The sequence below is a fragment of the Kogia breviceps genome, chromosome 18 (genome assembly GCF_026419965.1).
Source record: "Kogia breviceps isolate mKogBre1 chromosome 18, mKogBre1 haplotype 1, whole genome shotgun sequence".
NCBI classification, from domain to species: domain Eukaryota; kingdom Metazoa; phylum Chordata; class Mammalia; order Artiodactyla; family Physeteridae; genus Kogia; species Kogia breviceps.
Genome location: NC_081327.1, coordinates 10,580,567 through 10,607,383, shown reverse-complemented (window position 1 = coordinate 10,607,383; position 26,817 = coordinate 10,580,567). Strand labels below are relative to the sequence as shown.

Sequence of the window (26,817 nt, the reverse complement as noted above, 5' to 3'; positions counted from 1 at the left end):
CAGGAGGTGTGGAGGCCTGAACCAGGACACTGGGGGCAAGGGAAGAGAAGAGGAGATGAATCTGAGAAATATTAGGTTGAATTCTTTGAAACTGCTCTTTTGTAAAAAAAAAAAAGCTGATTGAAGATTGGTACTTTTCATATGGTTCATCTTTTTTAAAAATTTTATTGTTTTTTTCAGTTGGTTTCTACATTTTATTTATTTATTTTTAAATTTTATTTTATATTGGAGTATAGTTGATTAACAATGTTGTGTTAGTTTCAGGTGTACAGCACAGTGATTCAGCTATACATATACATGTATCTATTCTTTTTCAAATTCTTTTCCCATTCAGGTTATTACAGAATACTGAGCAGCGTTCCCTGTGCTGTACTGTAGGTCCTTGTTGGTTATCTGTTTTAAATATAGCAGTGTGTACATGTCAGTCTCAAACTCCCAATCTATCCCTCCCCACCATTTCTTCTTAATATTAAGGCGGTAAATGAACTGAATTAGATTTCAAGCCCGATTTGGATATGAATGTGAGGAAGAGGCTGTCAGGCTGGGGGCCATTTTTCTTGACTTGATTGCTAGATCGGAGGGAGGGGCTATTATGGGGGGAGGGATTCAAGTGTGTGTGTGTGTGTGTGTGTGTGTTGCGGGGGCACGATGGGGAAGAGGCATTTCAGGTTAGACTTGTTGATTCTGAGGTGCCTTTGGGACCTCCAGGAGGTGGCTGGATATCTGGTCTGAAGCTTAGGAGAGAGAGCTAAGCTGGAGACAAATTTGGGGTTACCAGCAGAGAGAAGACAGTTTGGGGTAAGGATGATTCACTCTGGGAGAGCAGCCGAGACAGCAGGAGAACCAAAGGAGTGAACTTTCTTAGATGTAAAGAGGATTTTTAAAAGATGGTTGTGACCGTGTGCTGAGGAGAAGGCAAGTCCCATAGGACTGAAAAGCGCCTGTTGGATTTAGCAAGGAGGAAGGCCGTCTGCAAGGGGGAACATTGATGGGGGTGGTCTGGACTGGGCTCTGGTGGGGCAGAGACCAGGCCCTGGCCTTGACAGTCCCTTCATCCTCAGTAATGCATAGTTCCAGCCACCAGGGGGCAGTAGCCACATGGAATCCAGGCCGGAGGGATCCGCTGGGGCCAGCAAGCTTGCAGATAGATGTGGGCTGTGGGCAGGGACTGGGGGGGGCGGGGGGGGTGGCCCACTTCAGAGGCTGTTGCCTGGTGGGGAGGGACGTTCCCACGTGAAGGGAGCAGGGATGTTCCCCGGAAGGACAGGGGAAGGAACCCCTGTCTGTGGGGCGGCCGAGGGCAGATGAGCAATTCCCAGTCCTGTCTTGCAGTTTCCCTCCTGTGGGCCTTTGGGGGTGCAGGTGGGGTTTATTCAACCCAGTACTACCAATGGTCATGAGGTTTGTATTTTGGACCTTGATTTTCTCTACTCTCATTACTTGATAGCCCTACTTTGCATTCTGTGTTTGAGGCATACTGAACTTTTTTCAGTCCTCACCTGCTATCATGTGAAAGTCCTTCCATGGAAACGGCTTACCCTCCACCTCCTTCCTTAAGGTCTTATCTCAGGCATCACCTCCTCCTGGAAGCCCTCCCTCACTGCCCCCTCCACCTCCTCTTGGTTCCTACTGAGCACAGTTTTCCCTATCTTGAGCCTTAACGTTCTGGCGCATAATTTTTTGTTTATTTATGTAGTTTTGGTCGGCTTTATTGCAGTATAATTTAAATACAATCATTCACCAACTGTAAGTGTACAGTGTGATGGGTCTTCACACACACAGGGTCATGTAACTACCACCAGTCATGATGCAAAACATTTCCGTCACCCCCCAGAATTCCCTCCTGTCCCTTTGGTACAGTCCCTCCTCCCAATCCCAGCTCCTTTCCACCACTGAGCTACTTTTCTGTCACTAGAGTTTCGCTCTGTCTAGAATTTCGTGTAAATGCAATCCTACCGTATATAGTCTCCTGTGACAAGCCTTGTTCACTTTGCTTTTCGGGTTCATCTGCATTGCTGAGTGTATCAGTAACTGCGTATTTACTGTCTTTTTCCACCCCACAACAGGGTCTCTGTGAGGGTCACCTTTGTGTTTTCAGCTCATAGCACGGTCCTAGCGCATACTAGCACTCAGTGAATGTTTCTTAAATGGGACTGAATCATACGCTCTGGGAGACACAACCTAGAAGAGCTTCTTGATCCTTGGAAGTGTGTAACGCTAAGCCCGTCTACAAGATGCCCGGTGGCCTTCACGTCGCCCTCCAGCCGCTCTTCCATTTGCCCTGGCCATTTCTAGCCAGCAGGCTCTCGCACCTCTGCTTCTTTCTAAGCTTCTTCCTCTACCTGGTCCTTGGTTCTCCACTCCTGCCCGCCCTTCTGGCCTTTGGAAACCTCTGTACCACGGAGCCCTCACCTCCTTGAGGCTGCCAGCTCCTTCTCCCGCCGCCTCCTGGTCCCTCCCCCCGCAGCTGCCTCCACACCTCGGGCTGGCTCTGGGTACCATTGTCTGCCCCAGGAGCCCTTCTCTCTGAGCTCCTTTTGAGATGCTGGAGGCAGCTCTCTGCCCCATCCCGGGATGCTGAGTTATGATTTCTCTTCCCTCCTCTCTTCTGCTTCCTGCCATCCCCCTTCATGCCCCCCTCAAACACCTTCCCGTGGGAGGACCTTGGGGGAATCTCTAAATTTTGTACTGGCCAGAAAAACCTCTATCTCTCTGATTTCTTTCTCTCTCCTCCTTCCCTCCATCTCTCATCTCTTTTCTCCTCTCCCCAGTCTGGGCCCCTCTTCTCGACACCCTTAGCCCACTCTTCTCGCTGGTCTCCTGTCCGCCTCACTTACCTCCTTTCTCCTCCAGTCTCCCCTCCATTTACCTGCTGTCCCTGTGCTCCCCCCCCCCCTTCTCATCCACTGTCTCCTGTCTGCTTCTGTCCCCACGGCCTCCTTCCTTCCTTCCTGAGGTCCCATTCCACTTCTACTGTTCTTTTTCCCCCCCTTCTTCTTGTACCACTTCTCTCCTCCTTCCCTCAGTTTCCTTCCCCCACCCCGTGTGCCTCCATTTCCCATATCTTACCCCCTTTACCCTCAGGGGTGTAAGGGAGACTCAAGACTTGTGAGCCAGACACAAAGATACACACACACACACACACACACACACACACACGTGGCCACAGATGCGTGAGCAGACACGTTGCATTAGCAAGCATGTGCCTCTATCCAGAGGTGCATTCAGATATGCAGACACAATTATAAGTATCCATAGCTTACAACATATTGCATTTATAACACCAGGTACCGTTATTTTTACACAAGTTTCTGAAATGTGGATGGGCCGAACGAGGAAGGGTGAGAGCTAAGCGCTCAGGTTCACTCACAGGGGAAGAACTGCATGCATGCATATCTGTACCCAGACACGGCCCTCACTCAGACGCCCTCCCCCCCCCCCCCCACTCTTCAGAGGAATCCACACTTCTGGAATCAGGGCTCTTTCAGAAGCAGGGAGAGCATGCACATTTCCCCAGCGTTGTGTGCTGTGTCCCGCATACATCTTCGAACGAACGTGCCTGGTGGCTGCCTCAACTCTCCCAGGGTTATGACTCAGGGCTGGGCGGAGCCCTCGAGAGCATTTAGGACGACCTGCCCCCAGGGCTGTCCTCCTGCCTCTGCTTCTGGTGCGTATGTACATGAGGAATGTCAGCTTCTGCTTGATATGGATAGTCCGGACAATTAGGGGATACCTGTCATACGTGGGCCACTCAACATCCCGTCTAGTGAGCATCTGAAATGGACTCTTCCCACGTAGCAAATCAATATTTTTGGATCCTTAACACCGGTATTCGTGTCCGTAGTGCGTATCCATCATACACATAATTATTGCATACTTGGTCATTCTTAGAAGGGATGAGCCCTCACCACATGCCGTCCTTTTAGGTGCTGGGGGCGAGGCAGAGCATAGCCCGTCCTTGTCCTTGGCCCCAGCCCTGGCCTGGAACCTCCCTTCTGGCAGTCATCCTCGGTCGTGCACACACACACCAGGGTCCGCTGGGTAGTTCATTGCAGGGTCCGTGTTCCTTCTCGCTCCTTCCAGGGTGGGCCACTCCTGTGTTGTCATTACACACACACCTTTTTGGGGGGGTTTCCTTCTTACTAGCGGGACCCATGTGCCTTTGTCTGCAAACGGAGTGGGAGTTTCTTATAGTAACTTGTGTTATACTCATGTTGTGGGTCTCCAGAATTTGCTCATGGGCCTCTCTCACGTTGACACTAGGGAGACCCACTAGGTCATGCGCCTGCTTTACAGGCACAGGCCGTACAGTCCTCCCTGCGTTCGTTTGCGCTGTGCATACACAGTGTGGATTCCGGCAAGCTGCTTGGTATGTGGTTCCTACGTCCATGCCCTGCAGGTCTCGTGTGCCTAGTTTGTGTGCAGGTGGGGCAGCCATTTCCTGTATTTATCTGTGTCCCGCACAGTCAGTGTGGGTGGGGCCTGAGGGCCTGCGCTGTGTAGGATGTATTAAGTGGTTCCGTGTCTCTTATGCACGGGCTGCGAAAGTCCCTGTACCTACTTTGTATGCACACGGGGTGAGTATTTCTTGCATTTATTTGTTTTGTGCACACAGTGTGGGTCCCAAGAGGCTGCTGCGCACACGAGGTAGTCGGTACTTCCGTGTCTGTTAAGCACGCCGGTCCCCGTGTACTTACTTTGTACGCCCGCGGGGTAGGTGTTTCCTGTATTTATTTCTGTTACGCACTTGCATTGTAGGTCCCGGGAGCCCTCTCGGTACACGTGGGCAGTTGGCGATTCTCATGTTTCTCTCATGCACCCAACGCGACGATCCTGTGTGCCCATTCAGTCGGCACGGGGCAGCCGGATGACGGGTAACAAAGCGACAGGCTGTTGCTGAGCCCAGACGGCGCGGCGCTCCCGCCCTCCTCCCCCAAACCCCTTCCCGGTCTGGGTACCATTCGCAGCCCCATCCTCCTCCCCGCACCGCAGCGCCCCCGCCGGCCGGGGCCGGCGGCCACGTATCCTCCTCGGACTCGGAGCCGACTTTGCCCGGGGCCCAGGGTCCCTTTCCCTTCAGCCTCCCTTTCCTTCCTCTCCCTCCCCAGCCTTACTGTGTCTGGCACAGGGGAGGTGTTCAGTGACCGTGTCCTGCCCTCCTTGCTTCCCTCCCCTCCCTGCTATTTTTGTCTCCCCCAACCTGCTCTCCTGTTCTCTCCCCCTCCGGTCCCCTAGACCCCCTTGTCCCTCTCCTGGTCTCTGCTGTCACCCCAGCCTGCACCTTTCTGCTTTCCCTAGGCTCTGCCTCTTTGTCCCACACCCTGCCACACACACCTTTTCCAGTCTCATTCTGTATTTCGGACTCTCCATTTATCTCTTGGTGTCTCTGTCTTGTACCTCCCTAAGGATTTCTGTCCACCAGGGCGCCTCTTCCAGTGTCTGTCTGTCTCCATCGACCATATCTCTCTCTGTCTCTTTAGATGCCTCCTCTGTCTCTTGCAGTCTCTGTCCAGGTCTCTGTATCTCTGTGTTTCTCTGCGTCATCACTTAGCCTCTGTAAATCTCTGTCTTTGCTCTCTGTCTCTCACTGTCTGTATTTCTTCTTGTCTCTTTTTCCGTCTTGGCCTCTGTGTCTCTCTTTGCACATTTCTTTCTGTCTGTCTCTTAGGTTCCCTCTCAGAATCCCTCTGTTTCTCTGTGTTTCTGTCTACATCTCACTAGTCATCTCTCTCCTTGCCTCTGCCCCTCTCTCTCTGTGCCTCTTTCTCTATCTCAGTCTCTGTATCTTTTGGTCTCTGTCAGTGTCTTTCTGGCTTTGCCTCTCTCTGGCTCTTTCTTCATATCTCTCTGACTCTGCATGTCTCTCTTATCTCCATGTCTATCTCTCTGTGCCTCTCTGTCTCTGTGTCTTCCTATCTCTCCATCTCTCCAGCTCCGTCTTGCCTCTTCCTCCCTCTTTCTCTGAGTGTGGCTCTTTCTCCTATCTCTGATTCTTGCATGTCTCTCTCTCTTATCTGTGTCTCTGTCTCTCTCTCTCTCTCTCTGACTATTCACATCTGCTGTCTGTCTGCTTCTTTGTGGCTGTTTTTCTGGCTCCTCATCTCTCTCTCTGCATGGATCTCTTCTCCTTATCTCTTTGTCTCTGAGTGTCTCTGGTTCTTAGTGCCTCTCTCTGCTTTCATGTCCCCATCTGCTCTCCCCACCTCTCTCCTCACCACCCGCCCATGCCTGTGTCTACATGTTTCTGTGTGTCTCTGGCATCTCTCTGCCTCCGTATCCCCTGTACTCCCACCCTCTCCCCTCTCCCTTTGCTTACTGTATTCTGTGTCTCTGGTGTCTCTTTGAGTCTCTGGGTCTTAAGACATCTCCCTGCCTTTGAGTCCCCCCTCTGTCCCCCACCCCTCTCGCTCTGTCTGTGTTCATATGTTTCTGTGTGTCTCTGTGTCTCTCTGACTCTATGTCTCTGTCTCTGGGCATCTCTTTGTCTCTATGAGTCTTTCCCTGCCTCGGAGTCCTCTGTGCTCCCTGCCTATTCCCTCTCCCCCTTTTTCCCCTTGTCTCTGTCCCTGGATGTCTCTGTGTCTCTGGGTGTTTCTGTGGGTCTCCGGGCCTCAGGGCACCTCCCTGCTTTTGAGTCCCCCTCTGCTCCCTGCCCCTCCCTTTCCCCTCTGTCTCCTTCTGTGTGTCTCTCTCTGTGTGTCTCTGTAGGTCTCTGTGCTTTTCCTTGTCTCTGTGTCCCCCTCTATTCCCCACCCCTCTCCCCTCTCTCTGTTACTGCATCTCTATCTGTTTCAGCCTATCTCTGCGTGTCTCTGCGTGTCTCTGTCTCTGTGATTCTCTGTGTCTCTGTGAGTCTGGGGCCTCTCCCTGCCTCCGTGTCCCCTGCGCTCCCCGCCCTCTCCCTCTCCCTCTCTCCCCCCTCGCTCTCTCGCTCGCGCTCTCTCTCTGAGCATCCTTGGGCCCGGGGTTGCCATGGGGACAAGGTGGGAGCCGGGGATGGCGCGCGCCTGGGCTCGCGCCGGCAGCTCAGGCGAGGAGCAGCGGCCAGAGCAGCCCAGCAGCAGGCAGCGAGCGGGCGCGGGAGCGGGAGCGGGAGCGGGGGTAGCGTTGGCGGCGGCGGCTCCTCCTCGGCCATCCCCTCGGAGCTGTGCAGCTGACGCGCATGGCGAAGACAGCGGCGCCTACCGATGGGAGCAGCGGTAAGGCAAGGCGGCGCGGCGCAGCCGGGCGGGCGGGCGGGCGGCGGGCAGCCTCCTCCTCTCCCCAGCTCGCCTGCGCGCCGCCCGCCCGCCCTCCCTTCCTCCCTCTCCCCTCGCAGCCCCTGCCCGCCCGCCCGCGCCGCGCTCGCCCTTCCATTTAAAAATCTTTAAAACTTTGCATATTAATATCTGCGCTTTGCATAATCTGACCCGCGCTTTATTGATTGCAAGAAGCTTAATGCAGCCGGCTCGGCCTATTGCAGAGAGCTCTCCGGGCGGGAGCCGGGCGGGCGCCGCTCGCTCCGCACCGCGCTCCGGCTGCCCGCCGCCGCTGCGGCCCCGGCCCTCTCGCCTCCCTCCCGGCGCCCGGCGTCGGGGCTTTGCCCCCTGGCTGGGTATTTTTATTATTTGGGGGCGAGGTGTGTGTGTGGGGTCGGCTTACAGTTGGTGGCAGCGAGGGAACCAAAGGAGAGATGTGCGTGGTTGGTGTGGGGGGGGGGGAGGGATGGGAAGAAATGGGGACGCAGAGGAGGTGAAGAGGGAGAGAAAAAGGGGAGAAGGGGCAAGAAGGAAGGGGAAAGGAGAGGCGTGGAGGAGGAGGCAGTAGAGAGAGGAGAGAGCAGTCGACTGGGGACGGAGCTGAAAGGACGGAGGAGCCGAGCGGAGACAGAGAAGAGAAAGGAGGGAGGCCCAGGAGCGCAGACTAGAGAAAGAGCGGCCGGCCGGGAGCTGGCGGAGGAGACGGGCGGTGGGCGCTTTCATCGCTGCCGCCCCCAGGCCAAAAAAATAAAGGAAAAGAGGAAAAAAAATAACACCAATAAAAAGACGAAAATAAACCACATCGCGGCTGGGGCCATCATATACAAAAAGGAGCGAGCGCAGAGAGGAGAGACAAGGTGGCATCTGCGCCCGACAGACTGGCTTCGTTCGGCGCTTTGGAGAGGCTCCCCGGGCTGGGCGGGATACCCATTTTGGACCCTGCATTTGGGGAGCGGGCGACTGTGGAGAAAATGAGGCGAGAGGGGGTCAGGGCTGGTGGCGGTGCCGCCTGTTTGTTTGTTTGTTTGTTTTTCCTCCCTTTCCTGGGGGTGTGGGGGCCGGTCGAGTGTGATGATGGTGAGGATATTGGTTGGTGATGCTGTCTGAAGCTCGGAAGCAAGCAGGGTGCATGGGGGGGGGAGAGGTAAGAGGGCACGGGGAACGAGAAAGGGGTGGGGGTGGGATTGAGGGGCAAGGGAAAGAAACGGGGTGCCTCGGACTGCCAGAAGGGTGGAAGCCGGGATCGGGACTCCAAGAGGCATCGGCGTCTCTGGCCAGAGAGGTGGGCAGCGGAGCTCCAGGGCCCCGGAGCGATGTTAGGGGAGCCAGGTGCGCCCCTCAGTTCTCTGGGCAAAGTCTGTAACTTGGGGAACCCCCTTGGCCGCCTCCTCCTGCCTCTTTGCTCCCATCTCTTTTCTTCCTCTCATGTCCTACCTTGGGCTCCTTTTTCTCCATCTCCTTTGCTGGTGTCTCTTTCTCCCTGTTTTCCAGTTTCTCTGTCTCTTCCTCCTCTCCACAAAAACTACCGCCCACCCCCTCAGGTTTTCTTTTTTTGCCATCTTCCTGTTCTCCACCCTCCCTTTCTTTTTCTCTCTTTTCCCCCTTCCCCCATCTCCCTCCCTGCCACTCATTTTCCCTGTCGCCCCGTCCTTTCTACCCCCTCCCTCAGTTTCATTTATTCATCACTTTTGTAGCATTCGGCTTGAACAGCATGCCAGGGAGAGGGGCTCTGTGCAAAGACAGGACTCCCCCAAGTTCCCACCAGAGCCTAAGCCTTATTCCGCAGACCCATGTATTTCTACCCTCTTTTATCCCTGCTGGGGGCTTGGGTCTATCCCGGGTGGGGGGGCTCTAGCGCCATCCCCCTATTTCCTCTGGCCTCCTGGAGAAGTACTGCTGGATGCTCACTGGGGCCATGGCAGGGGGAGGGGAAGACTTTAAGTGAGGGCTCATGGTCCTGGACTCAGCCCCGCTGAGAGAGAAGGGTGTGGACGGAGAAGAAAATGACACGGATGGCTAGTGGGAAGTGAAAAGGGGAGGCGGTGTGTGCGGGGGTCCATCTGAGAGGGTCCTCAGAGCTTTTGCGCCCCGGGTAAAAGATCCAAAGAGAAAGCCTCTGGCCTGCTGACCACTCCCCGCTCTTTCCCTCCATCCTGAGGCCTGCAGAGTTAGGGAGCAGGTCCTGGATTTAGGGAAAGACCCAATGAGACGCTTGACTCAGTAGCTTTTAGCCTCTTACCATCCTGACAGGCGAATTTGCCCCCTCCCCCGGGGCAGGAAAGGACAGTGTGGTGTCAGTGCGCAGTGAGGGGCTGGAGTGTACAGTCAGACCATGGCGGCCATGTGCATGTGTACACGGCCTGCGGGCATTGAGAGAGGCGTGCAGGACGGACTGACTGTGTGCAGGGCTTGGGAGCCTTGGCAGAGTGAAGAGCCAAAGGTGTAGAATTATGACACGTGTGTCCAGCGGCGGGGGGGGGGGGCGGGGGCGGGTACTGGAGGTTCCCATTGTGGGTGATGCGTGTGCAGGAGGGAGTTGGCGCGAGTATTTATCCTGGAAGATCCTTCCCTTGTCTCGATGTCCATGGAGCCCTCGCCGCGTGTGCACTCGGGAGACACTCTGGCTCTGTGCGTGGCGGCCGTTGGCGCGTGTGCAGGTCTGTGTGCCAAGTCTGGCATCGGCGGTGAGTACGTCAGTCTGTACGTGCAGCGTGGTCGGCCCACAGGCTGTGCGTGCAAGTACTAGGTCTGACTGTGGTGTGTGCCCCAAGAGTACACATAAAATAAAATCACCGGTGTGAAAGTATAATACCGTTTCGACATAGAGCTATTATTACTGTTGTTGTTGTTACTCTTGTTAGGTGTCTCTGGGTCTCCGTGTGTCCTGGGTCAGAGGGAGGGTGGGTTTGTGAAGTAGGGTCCCGGTTCAGTGATGAGAAATGTGCACAGAGGTCGTGGGCGTAGGGGTGGGCTTGACAGCATACTTGCACAGCAACCTTGGAGCTGGGTTCAAGAAAACAAAACAAGAAAAGATCCCCCCTCCCCGAAGTCTGCCAGCCCACAGAAACCTTCCCTGGCTCTTCCGTAGTAACAAAGCATCCCGTGGCAGCGGGTGGCAGGCGGGCCAGGAGGCCATCGCATCGAGGCCACTGGCAGCAGTTGCTGGTAATGGGATTCCGCATCTACTTCCTGATTTCTGGATAAGGCTGGACAGAGGCCCGTCCATGTCCACTGGAAAGGTCCAGATCCCCATTTCCCTTAGGCTGCCCGCCAACCCTCCGGCCGGTTGCAATGCTGTTCTTGGGGGCCTGGTTGCCCTCACTTCCCTCTGAGAGTCTTTGCAGGGAAAATGGAGGGTGTCTGTTTCATGGACCGTGGTATGGAAAGAACTCAGCCACAGTGTGTGTGTGTGTGTGTGCGTGTGCGCGCGTGCGTGTGCGTGTGCGCGCGCGTGTGTGCGTGCGCGCGCCCACACCCATGCTGTGTGTGTGATGGAGGTTAGCCCGTACATCCTAAACAGCATGCTAGCCAGGTTTTATTCCAGCAGACCCATCAGTGGTCACCCCAGGCCCTCTGCATTCTGGTTCATACACATTCGCTCCTTGCATGCAGGAGCCATAGGCCAGAATCCTTTCCCCCACTGATGTGACAGCCAAGCTAGGGCCCCCAACCTCAGCACCCCCCTGGGTAGAGCTTGTCAGAGCTCTGTTGCATATTCGTAGTGTGTTGGGGCATGACCCTGGATGGGGGGGGACAGATGGCTATGCCAGTGGGTACTTGGACTTAGATGGGGGCAAGGAAGCAGTTTCCCTGTCTGGCATGTGGTGGTTAATTTCCAGTACTTTTTTCAGGATTGAAATGGCTGAGAAACCTGAGTGTGGGGAATTGTTGGAGGAGAGAGTGGACGTGGGGGTCTCCTCAGACCGGGGTCTGTTCTTTCTTCTAAATATATATCACTCATTGTTTTTCCCTTGGGCCTAATAACTCCTAATCTAATAATAATAATAATAACCATGACGACGCCCCTTACAACCGCCTACCTCTTAAGGCAGCCCTGATGGTGCCCCTTTCACCGATGAGGGCTTGATTCTCTCAGCCTATGAGCACCCAAGCGGTGCTAGGACTGAGGTCTTGGACTCCTGGTATCAAGCCTGGCCTATCTTTGGAGGTCTGCCCCTCTCCTCTTATCTGTCCCGGCACCATTTCCTTTCCCTGGCTCGGCGCCTCCCCCACTTCCTCCCTGCCCCCTGAGACGTCCATCCACAGGCCCTCTCCCAGGACCTGTCAGGTGGATGGATGCCTTGCGTGGCTCAACAAGGGCTTTGAGGACCTGGGTTTCGCTTTGTATCCTGAAGGGAAAGCCGGCAAAGGAGTGAGGTTGAGAGCCCACTCTGTGGGTGACAGTTTGGGGCTGGCCCTCTTCAGTGACAGGGTTACCGATGAGCTTATGTTCCGCCCCCCCCCCCAGCCCCTGCTGGTGTGCCCCGTGTTGCACAGCCACCTTCCCAGAGGCAGGTGCTCCTTCCCTCACTCATCCACAGCCCCACCTTCCTTAGATCCTCGGGGCAGGCAGCTTTCCCAGCTCTGACACACTCGGAAGGAGGCTGGAGGTGGTGACCCCACCTCCTAGGTCCCCGAATTCAGTAGGTATTTACTGAGTGGTGTGAGTCACCCAGCTAATGAAGTACAGCTCGTTCCCCGAGGCAGTCAGGCCATGGCAGCATGATCACTCCTTACCTGAAAACGATTGTTAGGGACCAACCCTGGGCTCTGAAGTGGACCCAGCCGTACACAAGATTCTGGGTGCCTGGAGCACAAAGGGAGCTTCTGGGTCATCGGGAATCTGGAGGAGGGAGGTGTGTGTTTAAACAGGGAAGTGGGTCTTTGAGGATGATCAGGCAGTGAGGAAGGGGGCAAGAAGGGGGGAGGGCGGAAAGGTGACTGAGGGAAGCGGGGAGCAGGGAGGAAGTGGCCCAGGTTGGGGGCATGGCCCTAAGAGCTGAGGTTGGCACCGTGTCGCAGGGCCTATCTCTGGAGGTTCCGAGAAGTTTGGACTTGATCTCTGTGGCCCCGGGGAGCTATCACGTGTGTGATCTTGAGCGCACACGTGCACCTTACGACAGCGTGCCTCGGACAACACGGACTAGTGTGTGAGCGTGAGTGACGGCCTGTGCACACGCACACACAGCCCTTCACCCCGGCGTGCGTTCGGACGCGCTCTCCTTCAGAGAAACTGGCAAGGGGGTACTTTAGCCGTCGTCCCCAAGACCCTATACCGTTCAGGGCCGTGGCCCGCGCACGTGAGTGTAAGAGCAGGCTGGGGACCCTCCCCCACCGGGGTGCGGACTCATGTGGCATTCACAGACTTAATCCCCCGCAGTGAGGCCAGGGAGGCAGCATCTGTCACTTTCACAAACACAGGCAGCGGAGTGTGGGGGAGACACACCCTGCTTGCTCACAACTGCTTGAAAAGCAGCCGCCTGTACCGCACGGATCCCCATGCCTGAGACAGAAACAGCCGCTCACAGCCCCCTGCACCAAGGCCAGACCCGTACACCTAGTCACTCCCTGCATTCCAGCACGCACACACGTGCACATGCACGCACACACGTGTGAAGCACGCCCCTGACATCCTCACTCCCCATATGCACAACCACACGCTCAGATACTCCTGGACTTTAAGCACAGCTGCTGGTATCCTAAGCCCTTATTCACACGCACACACACACAGACACACTCACGCACGCACATACGCACACTCAAACACACAGCCTCGAGATCCACCAGAACCACCGTGGGCAGCGGTCATTGAAGAATGACCGCCTGAGCGGTGCGCCGAGGGGAGGGGGTCGCCCTGAGGCCTGGGCTGAGGGTCACACGACAGGGGACCTCAGAATCCCTTGGGGAAGGGGTCAGGCAGACCCTGAAAGGGCTCCGTTGGTCTGGACGGTTCTGCCAGGTAAGGGAGACTCAACAAACACAGGCCAGAGGCGGGAGCCGGCTAATGGCCGAGGCCGCGGATGGCCGAGATGGCCGGTCAGCGAGGAGGGAGGCTCGACAATTGATGTGACTCGGGGCTGGACAAATGATGGCGCGTTTGGCTGGAGCCGGCTGGGGGGCCACAGAGCAGAGACCCGGTGGCCCTTCTCGCCTCGGTGGGGAGAGGGCCAGAGCCGGCTGTGTCGCGACAGGGTGGGTTTCCCAGCCTGGCCCTGCCGGCATCCTGCCTGGTGTGCGTGTCTTGGGGTCTTTGTATGGGTGAGTGTGCATGTGTGCGTGCCTATGTGTGTGTACATACATCAGCGTGCACCTGCCTCTGTAGAACTTTGTGTCCTGGGCACTCTTGTGGTGCATCTGTGTGCAACCTTGTATGTGCACTTGTGTGTTTGTGTGCGTACCCACCCACAAAGTGTTCAGGGACCCTTCTTGATGCACCTCGTGTACCGTTGTGCTCATACGTGCATGTGTGTATTGAGCGTGCAAGGACCTTTCTTTTCATGAGACGCTGTGCGCTCTTGCGTGCTTGTATTCTTTTTCGGTGTTGGGTGAAGGTTGGGGTGAGGGAGAAGGAATGGCCTGGACTCCAGCTGTCCGTGCACCTGGTGGCCCACAGGCCGCCTTTGCGCATCCGTCAGAGCCTCCGTCTGGGCCTCAGCGGGTGTGGGCTTCTGTGCTTGCCTGCTCCAGAGTCTGCGTATCTGTGTGTCCACACAGCGTCTCCCTCTGAGCATAGCTGTGGGTGGGGTGGGCCAGACCAGATGAAGGGGGCATCTCCCTGAATCTATGCGTCATCCCTCTGGAGGGGGGGTCACACAACCCAGGCCGGGCCTGGCTGGGACCCAGCAGCACCGCACAGTGCAGACCACCCCTCCTCCTCCTTCTCCCCGCGTGACCTTTGAGCACAGCAGCCCCAAATACATATTTATCAGAGGGGCTGTGGGGACCAGCCCCTCCCCACCCCTCCCCTCAGGGCCCAGTCTGCCTGGCTGCGGAGAAATTAACCTTGTGACACAGGAGCTCGCGGACACCCTGGCCCCCTCCCCATCCGCGCGGCACATATGAGCATGGGTGGGCGTGCGTGAGAGAGAGGCAGAGGAGAGGCACTCATCCAGGCTGGAGAGGGGAAGGAGGGACACACAGGGGTACCCCAGTCCATGTCATTCTCGACACACACACAGACACACGCACACACACCCTCCAAACTACAAAGTATAGTCAGAGACTTTGAAATTTTGAAATAGATATACATGCAGACACATGCAGTGGTTCTAAAATAGACACACACATTCTCAAATACATGACAGATCTGTGCACCCGTGGGTCCTGAGACCCAGGTACCTGTACCCTTGGTCAGAGATTCTCTTTAGAAAACACGTAGATATAAAAGCCTACAAATCCACACAGATGCTTGTGCACACGTCTCCGGAGATGCTGAAATGGACATACCAGACATAAAAACAAGGATAAGCACGCACTCACACACAGGTACGAAAGCCCAGACATCCATGCGTGCTCGTAGGTACCGAGACATCACACGGCAAGACAAATACTGAAACACCAGGGTGCTCCTCACGTGGAGAGTCTTTTCAGCAGGAAAGGTACAAACACAGATACTAAATATGGCGGCATCTCAGCCCGCATGCCCATGGGTTCACTGCACACAGGCCACGTTCAGAGGTCCCACAGGGAAGCCAGTCACAGTGACCTGAAGGGACGTGTTCTCAGTTACAGCACACAGACATTCCCCCACTTTAGCCTCGTTCCCTTTGAGCAAAATGAAAATGGGTAGATGCTCAGGTTTAAAAAACATTCACGGAATGAATTCATTCATCACACATTCACGGAATGAATTCATTCATCACACAGGAACTGGGCCCTGCGTGAGCCAGGCCCTATCTCAGAAGCTGGGAGACAGTGACTTACAAGACAGACCTGGGCCTTGCTCTCCGAGAGCTTGGAGCCAACAGGATGGGTACTGATTGGACCTCGGTGTGTAGTTAGTTGTGAACAGTGATAACATCTGGGAAGGAAAGGAACGAGGCGCTGGGGGAAGGGATCATGGGAGAACTTGGTTGAGATTGGTGGGTCAAGTGTAAGACCTCTGTGGACATGACATTTAAGCTGAGCAGTAGACACAACATCCTGATTCCAAATGTGCACACACATCCCTTCCAAAACGTACTGAGGCCGCACAGGCATAAATAATGCAGGACACAGATGCCCCCACCCCAGTCCTCTGTACCTCAGTGACCCTTTAGAAGACTCCTCTGGTGGAAAATGGGGTCCCCCTGGCTGGGGCCCAGACGTCTGGGCTCTGACAGAGGTGCACAGAGCGTGCCGGGGCTGTGCTGCCTCGGAGGGTCCGGGGGCTCCACTGAGGAGGTGACATGGACAGTTGTGGGCAGGGTCCAGAGGCAAAGGGGAGGCAGAGGGCTGTCCAGATAGAGGCACTCCCGAGAATACCCTGGCGGTGCAGTGGTTAGGACGCCGCAGTTCCACTGCAGGGGTGGTGGGTTCAATCCCTGGTCGGGAACTAAGATCCCGCAAGCCTCGCCGTGCAGCCGAAAATAAAAAATTATAAAAAATAAAGAAATAGAGGCACTCCCTGTGCACAGGCACGGAGGTGTGAGCGAATGCGCACGTCGCTGGACTTGCAGGTGTGTTCAGGTAGGGGCGAGAGATGAAGCTTGACCACACTGGGAAGGGCTGTGAGGCTCGGATTTATTTCAGGTGCACCGCATAGACAGAAGGGTTTTGAGGAGGGGCTTGACAGGATGTGAGCCACGTACTAAGTCAGGGATCTCAGAGTCTGGTGAGGAGGAGGGACGGAAGGAGGACAGGGAGACCCCCCAGAGGGAGGGGCCTCCTGCCCTGCCCATCCACTCTGGGAACCCTGGACAAGGCCTGGCCAGGGCGGTGACACAGCTGCCTTCCCCCTGCTCCAGCCCCTTCTCTCTGCCTCTGGTCGGAGTTGAACAAGCTACAACTTGCTCCCACAGGGAGATTTGCTGGGAGGTGGAGGTCAAGGGTGACAATCCCTTTTAGTGACCATTGACACTCTTGGTGTTTTCTGAGGCCTCCTGTGGCCAGGCCTTAGCTGGGTGCCAAGGTGCACGGATGAGCCAGTCCCTTCCCTGCCCCAGAGGAGTCCCCAGAATGGGAGGGTCGACCCTGAAGGAGCCTTGTCTGGGACTCCAAGGGTTTACTGAAGGCGTCTGGGGCTTGTTCTTCGAGAATGAATGGGTCAGAAAGCCCCACGTGGTATATGGGGAAGCAGTGAGGATGGAGCTTGGTGTTTGAAGGTGAGACCAACTTTCATCTGCCATAGTGAGTCCCCCAACACACTTAGAACATCTTCTTTAGCCTGGAAGCCCTGCATGAACTGGTACCCGCTTGCCTGTTCAACTTCTGCACCTTTCCTCCTGCCTCCAGAAGCTCAGGCCACTCTGGCCTTCTTGCTCTTCTTCAAACACATCAACCTTGTTCCTGCTTCAGGGCCTTTGCACCTGCTGTTCCTTTTGCCCGGAAAGCTCTTACCCCCAACACTACTCAAAGCCCACCTTCCCCAACAGGCCTTTCCTGACCTCTCAGTCTAAAGTAACATCATCTTGTAACCTACCCCTTCACCTGCTTTATTTTCCTTCTGAGCTCTGAGATACATATTCTTATCTATTGTATCTCCTCCTCCACTAGAAGGTCAACACTGTGAGGGCAGGGACTTCGTCTTGTTCACGGCTGTATCCCCACTGCCTTTAGAAAGAGGCTTAGCACACAGTCAGTGCACAGTGGATGTTTGTCAGATGAACAGGAGCTGGGTCCCTTGTCATCCAAGTTGTCCAGTGTAATAGTAGAGCTGGACGTCGGCGGTGCTGAACAAGCGTGGAGGGAGCTCGCGTCCCGGGGCAGAAGGGGGCCTGCACCTACCAGTGTGGTAGGGCCATTGGCAAGTGAGGCCACCTCCTGCCTGAGGAAGGAGGCCAGCTGGCTGCAGCAGCCAGACTCTATACCCATCATCCTGGGCCTGTGCACTCTACTCCGTCTTCCTGACAATGCTCCCCTCACCCCAGCCAAGGCATCCTTGCCCCCCCATCATCACGTCTGCTTACCCCCCAGCTGTTGTCCTTCCCCCACTCCCTGACCCTGACAACCCACCCCATGACAGGAAAAGGCAGACCCCAGACTGTAGGGTCGCACACACCCTGCTTTGAGTCCCAGCCCCGGCTGTGGGCAAATCACATCACTCCTTTTAAACCTCAGTTTTTCTCGTCGGCAAAATAAGGTTTTTGTAGGGATCAAGAGTGATCTGGTGTGTGATGATGATACTAATAATAGCTGCTATTTATTGAGGACCTGCCAGGTGTTAGGCATTGTGCTAGGCTCTTTGAACATTTTTTTTTCATTAAAAAAAAAAAAAAAAAACACACACACACACAGAGGAAAAGAAAAAATCGAGCACGGCGTGTCCCCAGAGTGTCAGGCCTGGTGTGCGGGTCTGTGAATCACAAAGGTGAACACAGCCCATCTGCACAGACCTTACTATTCCTACGTGTGCTCGCACACCCAGCTGAAGTACCGCACCGGGCAGGCGGTGGGGGCTTGAGCTCCTGCTCGGCCCCTTTCAGCAGAAGCCTCAAAGGGTGGTTTGGAGGCCACCGAGGCAAGCAGCTCTCACAGATGAGAGAGCAGCCCAGCCATCCCCAATCCCTCTTTACTAACTCAGCGGGAACTCCCATTGTTCATATGTGGATTGCAGGGCTTGACACAGGGTCTGACCTAGAATTGGCCTCAGGAAGTGCTTATTGGATGAATGAATGGATGAATGAATGAACAAGTGAACAAAGGAACATATAAATATATATTTTTGGCTGTGCCACGCGGCATGTGGGATCTTTAGTTCCCTGACCAGGGATCGAACCTGTGCCCCCTGCAGTGGAAGCTCGGAGTCTTAACCACTGGGCCGCCAGGGAAGTCCCTAAAGGAACATATTGAGCCAGGTGTCTTCATTGCATTTGTTCACCCCAAGACAGAGTACCAGGACACGCCTTCCCCCTGCCCCCCCCGCACTGCATTCCCTTCCGCACCCTGCACGTCCTACTCGCATACATCGTTTGCGGGCTGATAATCCTAATATCATTTCCACCACTCACTTGCCCCTTTCCGTGTCAGTCCCTCTCCTAAGTTGGTTGTAAGCATGGTCTTGTTGACTTCTCACACCACCACTGTGAGGCAGGTGTTATCCCCGTTTTATGTTTGAGCAAACCGAGGCTCAGAGAGATGAAGTGACTTGCCCAGGGTCACACAGCTTTTTGACCACCAGGCTCTTCTGCTCCACAGAATCGCACGCCCTCTCACTGGTCCTCTGGCCCGCGTGCACACTTGATCCTTCGGGTTTTTCTCCTCTCGGCAGTGGGATGGCACAACCCCGGAGCCGGCTTTGGTCCCAGCTCTGTTACAACCAGCTGTGTGATGCTGGGAAAATCCTTTCCTTCCCTCTGGGCCTCGGCTTCCCCTCCAGCTGTCCCTCCTGCCCATAAGCCCTCAGCCAGTTTCCTGAAGCGGGGACAGGGCACAGAATTCGGCTCGGTCCTACCCTGTCCTCTCTAATAGAGGAGAAACCAGAAGATCTTCTCCACTCGGCAGATTTCAGATTCATTCACATTCTTGGGGGCTCTGGGCTCGGCTGGGCTTGGAGGCAGGGGGAACATAAGACGAGCCTGTCTGGGAGAGGGAAAGGGGTCAGAGAAACACCGCTCATCGTGTGTCCGCCGAGCGCCTCGCCGCAGTCCTGCTGATGCAGGACTCGTTAGCCCTGCCTTTTTGCAATTACAAACAGGTGTCAACTCACGTGACACATGTTCATTGCAGAAAAAGTAGAAAACGCAGATATGCAACGGGATAAAAAAAATCCCACCGTGATCATCTAGTTAAATGAAAACAAAAATTAACTTCTTGATGCCTATCTTTCTAGATAGCTTTTTCTCAAATGGGAGGATGCCTACGAGTTTACCCAAAGAATGTATTAAAAGTCAGATGCCTGGGACCAAACTCTGAACTCTGACTTCTGGGACTTCCCTGGCGGTCCAGTGGTTAGAACTCTGCTTTCACTGCTGGGGCCCAGGGATTGGGCACGGGTTCAATCCCTGGTCGGGGAACTAAGATCCCCGAAGCTGCGCGGTACAGCCAAAAAAAAAATTATTAAAAAAAAAAAGTGTTCTGATTTCTGCTCTAAACCTTTTTCTTTAGGAAAATTTTTTTAAAAAGTGTGTGTGTATGTGCACGCGTTTCATAAAAATGGATTAGGAACGTCACTTCCTTGTCAATGAGTTTACTTCAAGCATATTTTCTACAATTCCGCAGCCCTCCATTATGTGGCTGCCGCACCATCATGAACTGTACCAGTCCCCAGTCACAGGACATCTAGGTTGTTTCCTGGCATTTCCTATTGTAATTATCCCCAATTTACAGAAAAGGACACTGAGGCACAGAGAGGCCCTTCTCATATGTGTGAGAAGCTAAGGCACGAGCCTAGGGGACCTGGGAGTGGCTTGGGTGCCATTGGGGACGGTTCCCAGCCTCACTCAGGGGCCCTGACCAGCGGGAGAAGCTTGGGTCGAAGCCCCGTGCAGAAGACACATGACCATGGGGTTTCCCTGGTGGTCCACACCCAATGCAGGGGACGTGGGTTCGATCCTTGGTCGGGGAACTAAGATCCCACATGCCGTGCGCACGGCCCCCCCCAAAAAAAGAAGAAGACACATGACCTATCAGAGGGGAGGTGGGTGGGGGCACTTGAGGAGGAAACCGCCCACCCTCTCCCAGGCCCCCAGACCCAGGCACGCTGTGGGCCTGAGCACTGCCCATCGGGCTGCCCCCCAGCCCTCTCGCTGCCGTCCTTCCTGAGCCCTCGCCGCCTGCTCCATCCTTGCCAGCTTATCAATAGGTTAAGTGGTCAGGTCAGCGATATTGACCATTTGATTAGGACCTTGTCAGATCAATCCCTGGCTCATCTCAAGGACCTCCTCCCCTGCCCGCACACGCTCCCTGCCTCCGCGCCAGGGAGCGGGTGGCTGGGGAAGCCTCCACCCTCCCCACACAGCACCCCAGAACCCTTCGGGGCTCTTCGGAGCCCTCCGGCAAGTTCAGAGAAGGTGAGAGCCAGCCTCGGCCTCACCATCTCCCATCCTCGTCCTGCTAGGTCAGGAGCTTCGAGGGCTGTTCTCCAGTTTTGCCCCACCCCTGCCTCTGGGACCTCTGCGGGCCCCTCCTGGACCTCTGCCTAGGTGCCGGGTTCCTGCACCCTCTCCTTGCATCCACTCTCTTGCTTGGGGTCATTAGATCTTGTTCACTCTGTGTCCTGTTCCCCTTGGAGTCCGGTCAGACTGAGCTGCCCCCTCTTGGCTGTGTGACCTTGGGCAAGTGACTTCACCTCTCTGAGCCTCCATTTCCTCATCTGTATCGTGAGAACGATCCTCACCAAAGGGTTGTGAGGATTCTTCAAGGTCACACCCGCAGAGCAACGAACCACACCTGGCACACAGCTAGCGCCCAGGAAACCCCGGCTGCTCTCACCATGGGCTACTCTGCTGAACTTAGCTGAGCTGATGTGTTTGTGGGAGACGGTTGCTCTGTCCGTCGGCTCCTCAGTGAAAGTGTATGTGGGCGGTATGTGTGGCGGGCCGACGGGCACTGTCATCCTCAGGCCTGTCCCAAGCTCCAGCTCAGGGCCATAGCCTGTACTGGGTGGTGTGGGGACCCCCAGTGGAGCCAGGCTCCAGCCTATCCTCCAGAAGCAGTTCTAGTGGCTTCAAGGAGAGCTGAGGGGCCAGGACCTTCTTTCCCTCCCCAGGAAACATGGGAACCTTCCCCTTCTCTGTGGCGCAGCTGCGAGGAAGAGAGACTCCGGAGTCAGAGAAGTCAGGGCTCCAGTCCTGCATCCCGTGCCAGGTCGCCATGGGCCATCTGCTTTTTCCCTCTTTTCCCCAGAGTCCCCATCTGTGAAATGGGGAGAAGGCACCTTCGAAATAGCTCCCATTCCCATCTTCCAGTCTCAAGGTCCTGCTGGGAATACGTTTCCCAGCTCCCACAGGGCTTGCCTGTCCCGTGGGGAGATGTTAGCTACTTGGGAGAGGGGTTTGTCAGGGGCATATGGGGGTTCTGGGACCTGGGAGATGACACGAGGAAGAGAGCTGGAGGCAGACGGGCCAGGGGTGGTCCCGCCTGTGGGCGTCGCAGAGGAGGGGGGCAGAGGGCAGAGGGCAGAGGGCAGGGCAGGAGGGGGGCGCTGCCTCCAGGGAGGACCCCAGCCTGAAGGCACTGCCCGACTCCAGGCCCCGAAGAGGCCCGGGGATTCCCCTGCCCGCCCCGCCATCACTTACACCAATATTGACGGTTAATGCCGTGTCGCCACCGTGTTCAACACTCAGCGCGGCTAATTGTTTTGACTGGGAATCGGCAAGGCGATTAAACGCCATCGATTTTGCCCTGCGCGCTGCATCGATTTTTAAATTTCCTATTGATCCCAGCCCTAAATCTCCTTAACCAAGACCTCACCGTGGAGATGACAGCCGCTGATTAGCTCCGGGGGCGGGGGTGCGGGTGGTGGGCAGCCTTGGAGTGGGGAAGAAACCCCAGCTCCTCCCTCCGCACAGGGACCAGGGGTCCGGGTCCCTTGACCCCTGAAGATGGAGGCCCAGGTAGAGAGAGGGGGAGGGGGGAGGGGGAGGAGTTGGGCGGAGCCCTTGTTGCTTTTACACCCCTTCTTTACTTTCCCATTGGGGCTTCTCTCTGGTCTCTCTGCCTGCGCTCCGTCCACTCCTTCTCTCTGTCTGTCTGTGTCTCCCCATCTCTCTTCTCTTTCCTTTCTTCCTGTCTGTCTATCTATCTGTCTATCTGTCTATCATCACTCTCCCCACTGTCTCAGTCCATCTTTTTCTCTCTTTTCTCTCCCTGAACTCCAGTCCTGCCTCCACCAATTCCTTGCGTCCTTGGCTGGTCCTGGGCCTCAGTTTCCCTATCTGTGCCAGCAGATTTGCCATGAGATAGAAAAGTGGCCAAACGCTGAGGTCCCTGTCCATCCTGTCCATCCCCCTGAGGTCTCCCCTCTGGAGAGTGCACCCACGGGGACGCACAGATGTCAGGCAGATGTGTGCTTCCTGGCTTCGTGACCCCACCCACAGGGCTCTCCCTCTCTGAGCCACTGCTTCTGAAGTTGCCCACCGTCCGCTCATCAGGACCCGCCTGGTGGGGAGGTGTCCTTGAAATCCTGTCTCCTCTGGGAAGTCTCTCCCTATCCTCCAGTCCCTGCTCCTTCCCTGAATGCCCACAACAAGGGTGGTCTTTGTGTGGGTTCAAGCAGCTTTTCCAAGAAGGCCACGTTCCCAGAAGGCAGGAAACGGGGTTTCGGTAGGAGGCACGCAGGCCTGAGCTTTCCAACCAGCTCCTCGCCGAGCTGTACAGGATTCTGGGGAAGTCGGTCTCCTCACAGCCTCGTCTGCTGCATCTGTAAAGTGGGGATGACACCAGCCGTCACCCTGCCTTCCTGCGGGGCTGCAGAGAAGCTCAGCAAACACTCTTTGGAGAGGGTCTCCCCATTTCCTGTAGACCTCTCCGTTCTCCCCATCTTCTCTATAGCATGCAGTGGGACCTTTCTGAAGACAAACTGCATCCTCTCCCTCCCCGCCCAGCTGCTTGGACCGAGCCCTGCTGGGTGCAGCCCCTGCCGTCTCTGCAGCCTCATCTTTCCCATGTCTCTCGCTGAGCCCTGCGTGACCAAAGGCCTGACATTCTCTTTCCTCCCATGCGGGCCCTGCACCTGACTAAAGTGGTTTTGTCCGCCAGGCTTGGCTCGGGGGTTGCATCCTCCCATGGTCTTCCCTGACCTCCCCTGGGATTCCCACTGCATCCTCTGCTCACCCCAGTGTGTGGACATCAGTTCTTTATTCAGTCTCCCCAGCTTGCCTTCGAGCTCCCGGTAGACAGGGCAGAGACCTTGTCTGCCCCGTGTCCATACCTCCCACACTTGGTCCGGAGCCCAGCTCAGATGAGCCTCAGTACTTGCTGATTAACCAAATGAATAAATGAGTGAACAAATATACCAGTTAGAAACATCATCATGACTTTTATGTTCATCTCCCCACAGCACACAGGCACCTAATAAATGAATAACCCTTTCACATTTCTTTCTCATTTGACCCTCCCTGCAGTCCTTTGAGATACATAGTTTGTCAATTAATTAATCCCTCCCTCCATCCATCCATTCACTCAGTCGTCCACCCTGTACTTAATGAGCATCCCACATTTGCCAGGCCCTCTGTCAAAGGCTAAAGGTGTAAGACACAGTCCCCTGCCCTTTTGAAGGAGCTTCCAGTCTGCTGGGAAAAAAACACATGTTCAACAAGAGAAGGCATCCGTTATCCCCATTCATAAGATGGGGGACACTGAGGCTTAGAGCCCAGAAATAAAGGTAACCGGTGGCTGTCAGGACGTGAGTTTACATTCACCAGCCTGTGGATCCTGATGGTGTGACAGGAGCAGGGTCCCTTGGCCCCAGGAGTGCCGCAATCTGCCCGAGGTGGAGACGTTTCACGATTTCTTCAGGACGCTCACTCCCTTCTCCTCTCTCTCCAGGTTCTCTGCTGGACCGGGTTGGTGGCTTGAATGTATTAGCTTCGCTGCTTCTGCCCAAGAGGTAAGGGCCACGGTCCCAGAGCTTTGCTTATTGCTGTGCTACGGCTCCTGTGCTTTCCCCTCCTCGTCCCCGGCCCCACCCCGGGGATGCCGCCCTTCCCCGTCTGCCTCTGTCCTCTGCGAGGTTTCACTCTGACTGATTTGTGTTTTCATCCTCTGTGCGTCCTGCGGCTCTCTGGCCAAACCCGTGGTTCTGGATGTCGGTGACCGTGGGAATTTCTGCCAATGAATGGTAGGCAGGCTCCGTAGGAGAGAGATGGGGGTAACTTGATGGCTCAGATCACAGCTTGGGGTCAGGCCCTCCCGTGTCAGAATCCCTTTTCTGTCCCCTCCTAACTTCGAGTGACTTGGGACAGTCAGAGCCTCCATTTCCTCGTCTATAGAAGGGCATAACAACAGAACCCACTTTACTTGCCGTCCCAAGGATGGAAGCGTAGTGAGGCTCTTCAGGTTCCAGCTGGGGAGCCAGACAGCACCAGCTCTGCCCGCTGCACACACACACACACACGCACACATGCACACACACGCACACACACGGGATGTGAGGATGAAAGAAGTTAACTCCACGAGAGCATGTAGCCTCAGGAATCAGGAGCCTGAAATGCAGCTGGAAGCTCCCCTGAACAAGTGAGGATTTGTGAGGCCCCTTCTTGGAGCCCACTGAGACAGACTCCCAGACAGAAGCAGGAGTCCTCTAGCCGCTCAGCTCTGCAGGAAGCAGAGGCTCTGGGCGTCTGCTCTGAGGTTTGCTCCATTCAGCTTGGTGAGGCCCTGGCAGTGAGCATCTGGGGAGGGGTAGGGATGGGGCCTCTGGGGTGGGACCCTGCCTTGTGCTGCCCCAACCAGAACAGTTTAACCCACAGGCCTCAGGACCCCAGGGAGGCCTCTGCTTGCCCTCATAGCCTCGTTGCTCTGGGCGGGGGGCGGGTGTCACAGCCTTACTTTAAGAAGCAGATGAGAGCTGTAGCCTAGGGTTTGCGATCTGGTGTGGCAGGGACCGCGGTGGACTGGAAAATGCATTGGCTGGGGTGGGGGAGCCGCTCTTCAGCCCCACAGACCGTCCCCAAGCAGAGACGTACCCGCCACTTGCCAGATTTTCCGATTTTTCAAGAGAAGCCAGAAGTCCGGACTTTCGTGTGAAATCTCTCGATTTTTCAATATTGGCAACTACCCCCAAATTTCAAAAATCCCCTTGTGGTCCAGATCACATGTTTCAGGCAAACTTTGGCCCATGGATTTCCAGTTTTACAATATTTAGTGTAGACTTTCTCCCAAGAAAACGCATCCCTATGTCTACCCAATTGTGCTCCAACCTCAGGATGTTCACAGACCCCCCCGAAGCTCATCCATGGACCCTATTCTAGCCGGTAAGGAACGTAGGAGTCTGAACTACACGATGTGTGCTTTCTCCAGGGAACCAGAAGTGTAGCTTTCCCAGGAACCATCATGTCCGCTGATGTTCTTGACGTTGAAAAGAAGGTCAAGGAGCTTCCAGGCTGCAGAATTCATTTGGGGGCTAGAGGCTGGCCTTTGAGAAATGCCTGAAAGTTGGGCTAAAGTAACAAGAGGTGTTTAAAAAGAATTATGTGTCAGAGTTGATGGAGGTTGCAGTCAGGGCTGTGATTTTAGTTCTTCGTGTTCAGATAGATGTTTGTTAAGTATCCAAGATTTCACGGACATAGGCACGACAGATTGGGTAACACGTGCCCGAGAGCTGTTATATCCTAATAAGGAAACTGATGTTTATTCGGGGCCACCTCTATCTATGCCAGGGCCTGTTCTGGGCACTCCCTCCCACCCTGTGAAGTAGCTGTGAGTCACTGTTGCAAGAGAAGGAAACTGAGCCACAGAGAAGGAAGGTGTAGCTGGCCTAAGGTTACCTAAGGTTACCATGGTAACCTTAATGGTAGAGTCAGAATTTGGACTCAGGTCTGTCTGAACTTCAAGCTCTCATTCTTCCATTTCACCAAAATCCACTACAGGTTTGGAATCTCCACCGTGTGGCCAATCTTTGTGCTTTGGGAATGATTTTGATTTGTGGGGTGGAGCGGAGAAGGGAACATGTGAAGTCTTATTTGGAGCCAACTCTGATAAATTTAGCAGTGCTAATATTAATCACGGATCATACTGGGGCTACTTGTTGGTGTTTTGATAGAAACTAGAGACAATTATACAATAGAGATGTTTTGTTGATGGAGTCCCTAAACTACACTGGCCTTGGAAGCTGTTGCCAAAACGTCTGAGTGGTTCCAGGAAAAGTTCAGCCTCCCAGGGACACATGTTTGAAGGGAGCCACACCCTTTTAGGTATTTAATTTTGTTGCAAAACAATTACAACGAACATTGCCCCCACCCCCCATTGTCTTTGCTTTATAACCTTACTTGGAAGGTGAGTGGTTCCCCAAACGTGTCCAGAAGCCTCCTCAATGCCCTGGAGGGAGCTGGAGCTGGAGCCCAGGGTGAACAAGACCCCCTCCAGCCCTGGAGGTGCTGGTCTGCCTCTGGCGTCCACGCGGCTCCCCCTCCTTCACTCCCTCTGGCCCTTCCTCTGGCCTTCTTCCCACCCCTGCCAGGGCCTTCTCTCCACTCTTGCTTGGGCTCACCCTTCCACGTCTCTCAGATCTCCATCTAGGGCTCCCCGACTCCCCTGGCCTGGACTGGCCCCCCTACCCTGTTCTTCCCTCTTGCCCATTGTCACGGTATCTGATCGTATATTCTCCGGGTAGTGTTTCCCTGCCCTAAGCTTCATGGCTGAGGCAGGGAGAGACGTCTCTATTTGTCCAACACGTCGACACCCAGTCCCTGGCACAGTGTAAATGCTCAATTAAGTATTTGTTGAATGGGGACTTCCCTGGCGGTCCAGTGGTTAGGACTCCGAGGTTCCACTGCAGGGG

General features: G+C 55.2%; 1 protein-coding gene across 2 annotated transcripts in view; it reads left to right on the top strand.

Annotated features, from left to right (window-relative positions):
• The first annotated feature begins 7,083 nt into the window (after window positions 1-7,083).
• POU2F2 (POU class 2 homeobox 2) overlaps window positions 7,084-26,817 on the top strand; it is a 75,543-nt gene continuing 55,809 nt past the window's right edge. Inside the window, exons 1-2 of one of the 2 annotated variants that reach the window (XM_067018233.1) lie at window positions 7,130-7,199; window positions 23,865-23,925. Coding sequence is in view for 1 of the 2 variants with exons in the window: in XM_067018231.1 (XP_066874332.1) it covers window positions 7,163-7,199 (37 nt within the window). In the remaining variant the exon portion in view is untranslated. Of the gene's footprint in view, window positions 7,200-23,864; window positions 23,926-26,817 lie in introns of both variants that reach the window. The other variant, XM_067018231.1, reaches the window with a different exon arrangement.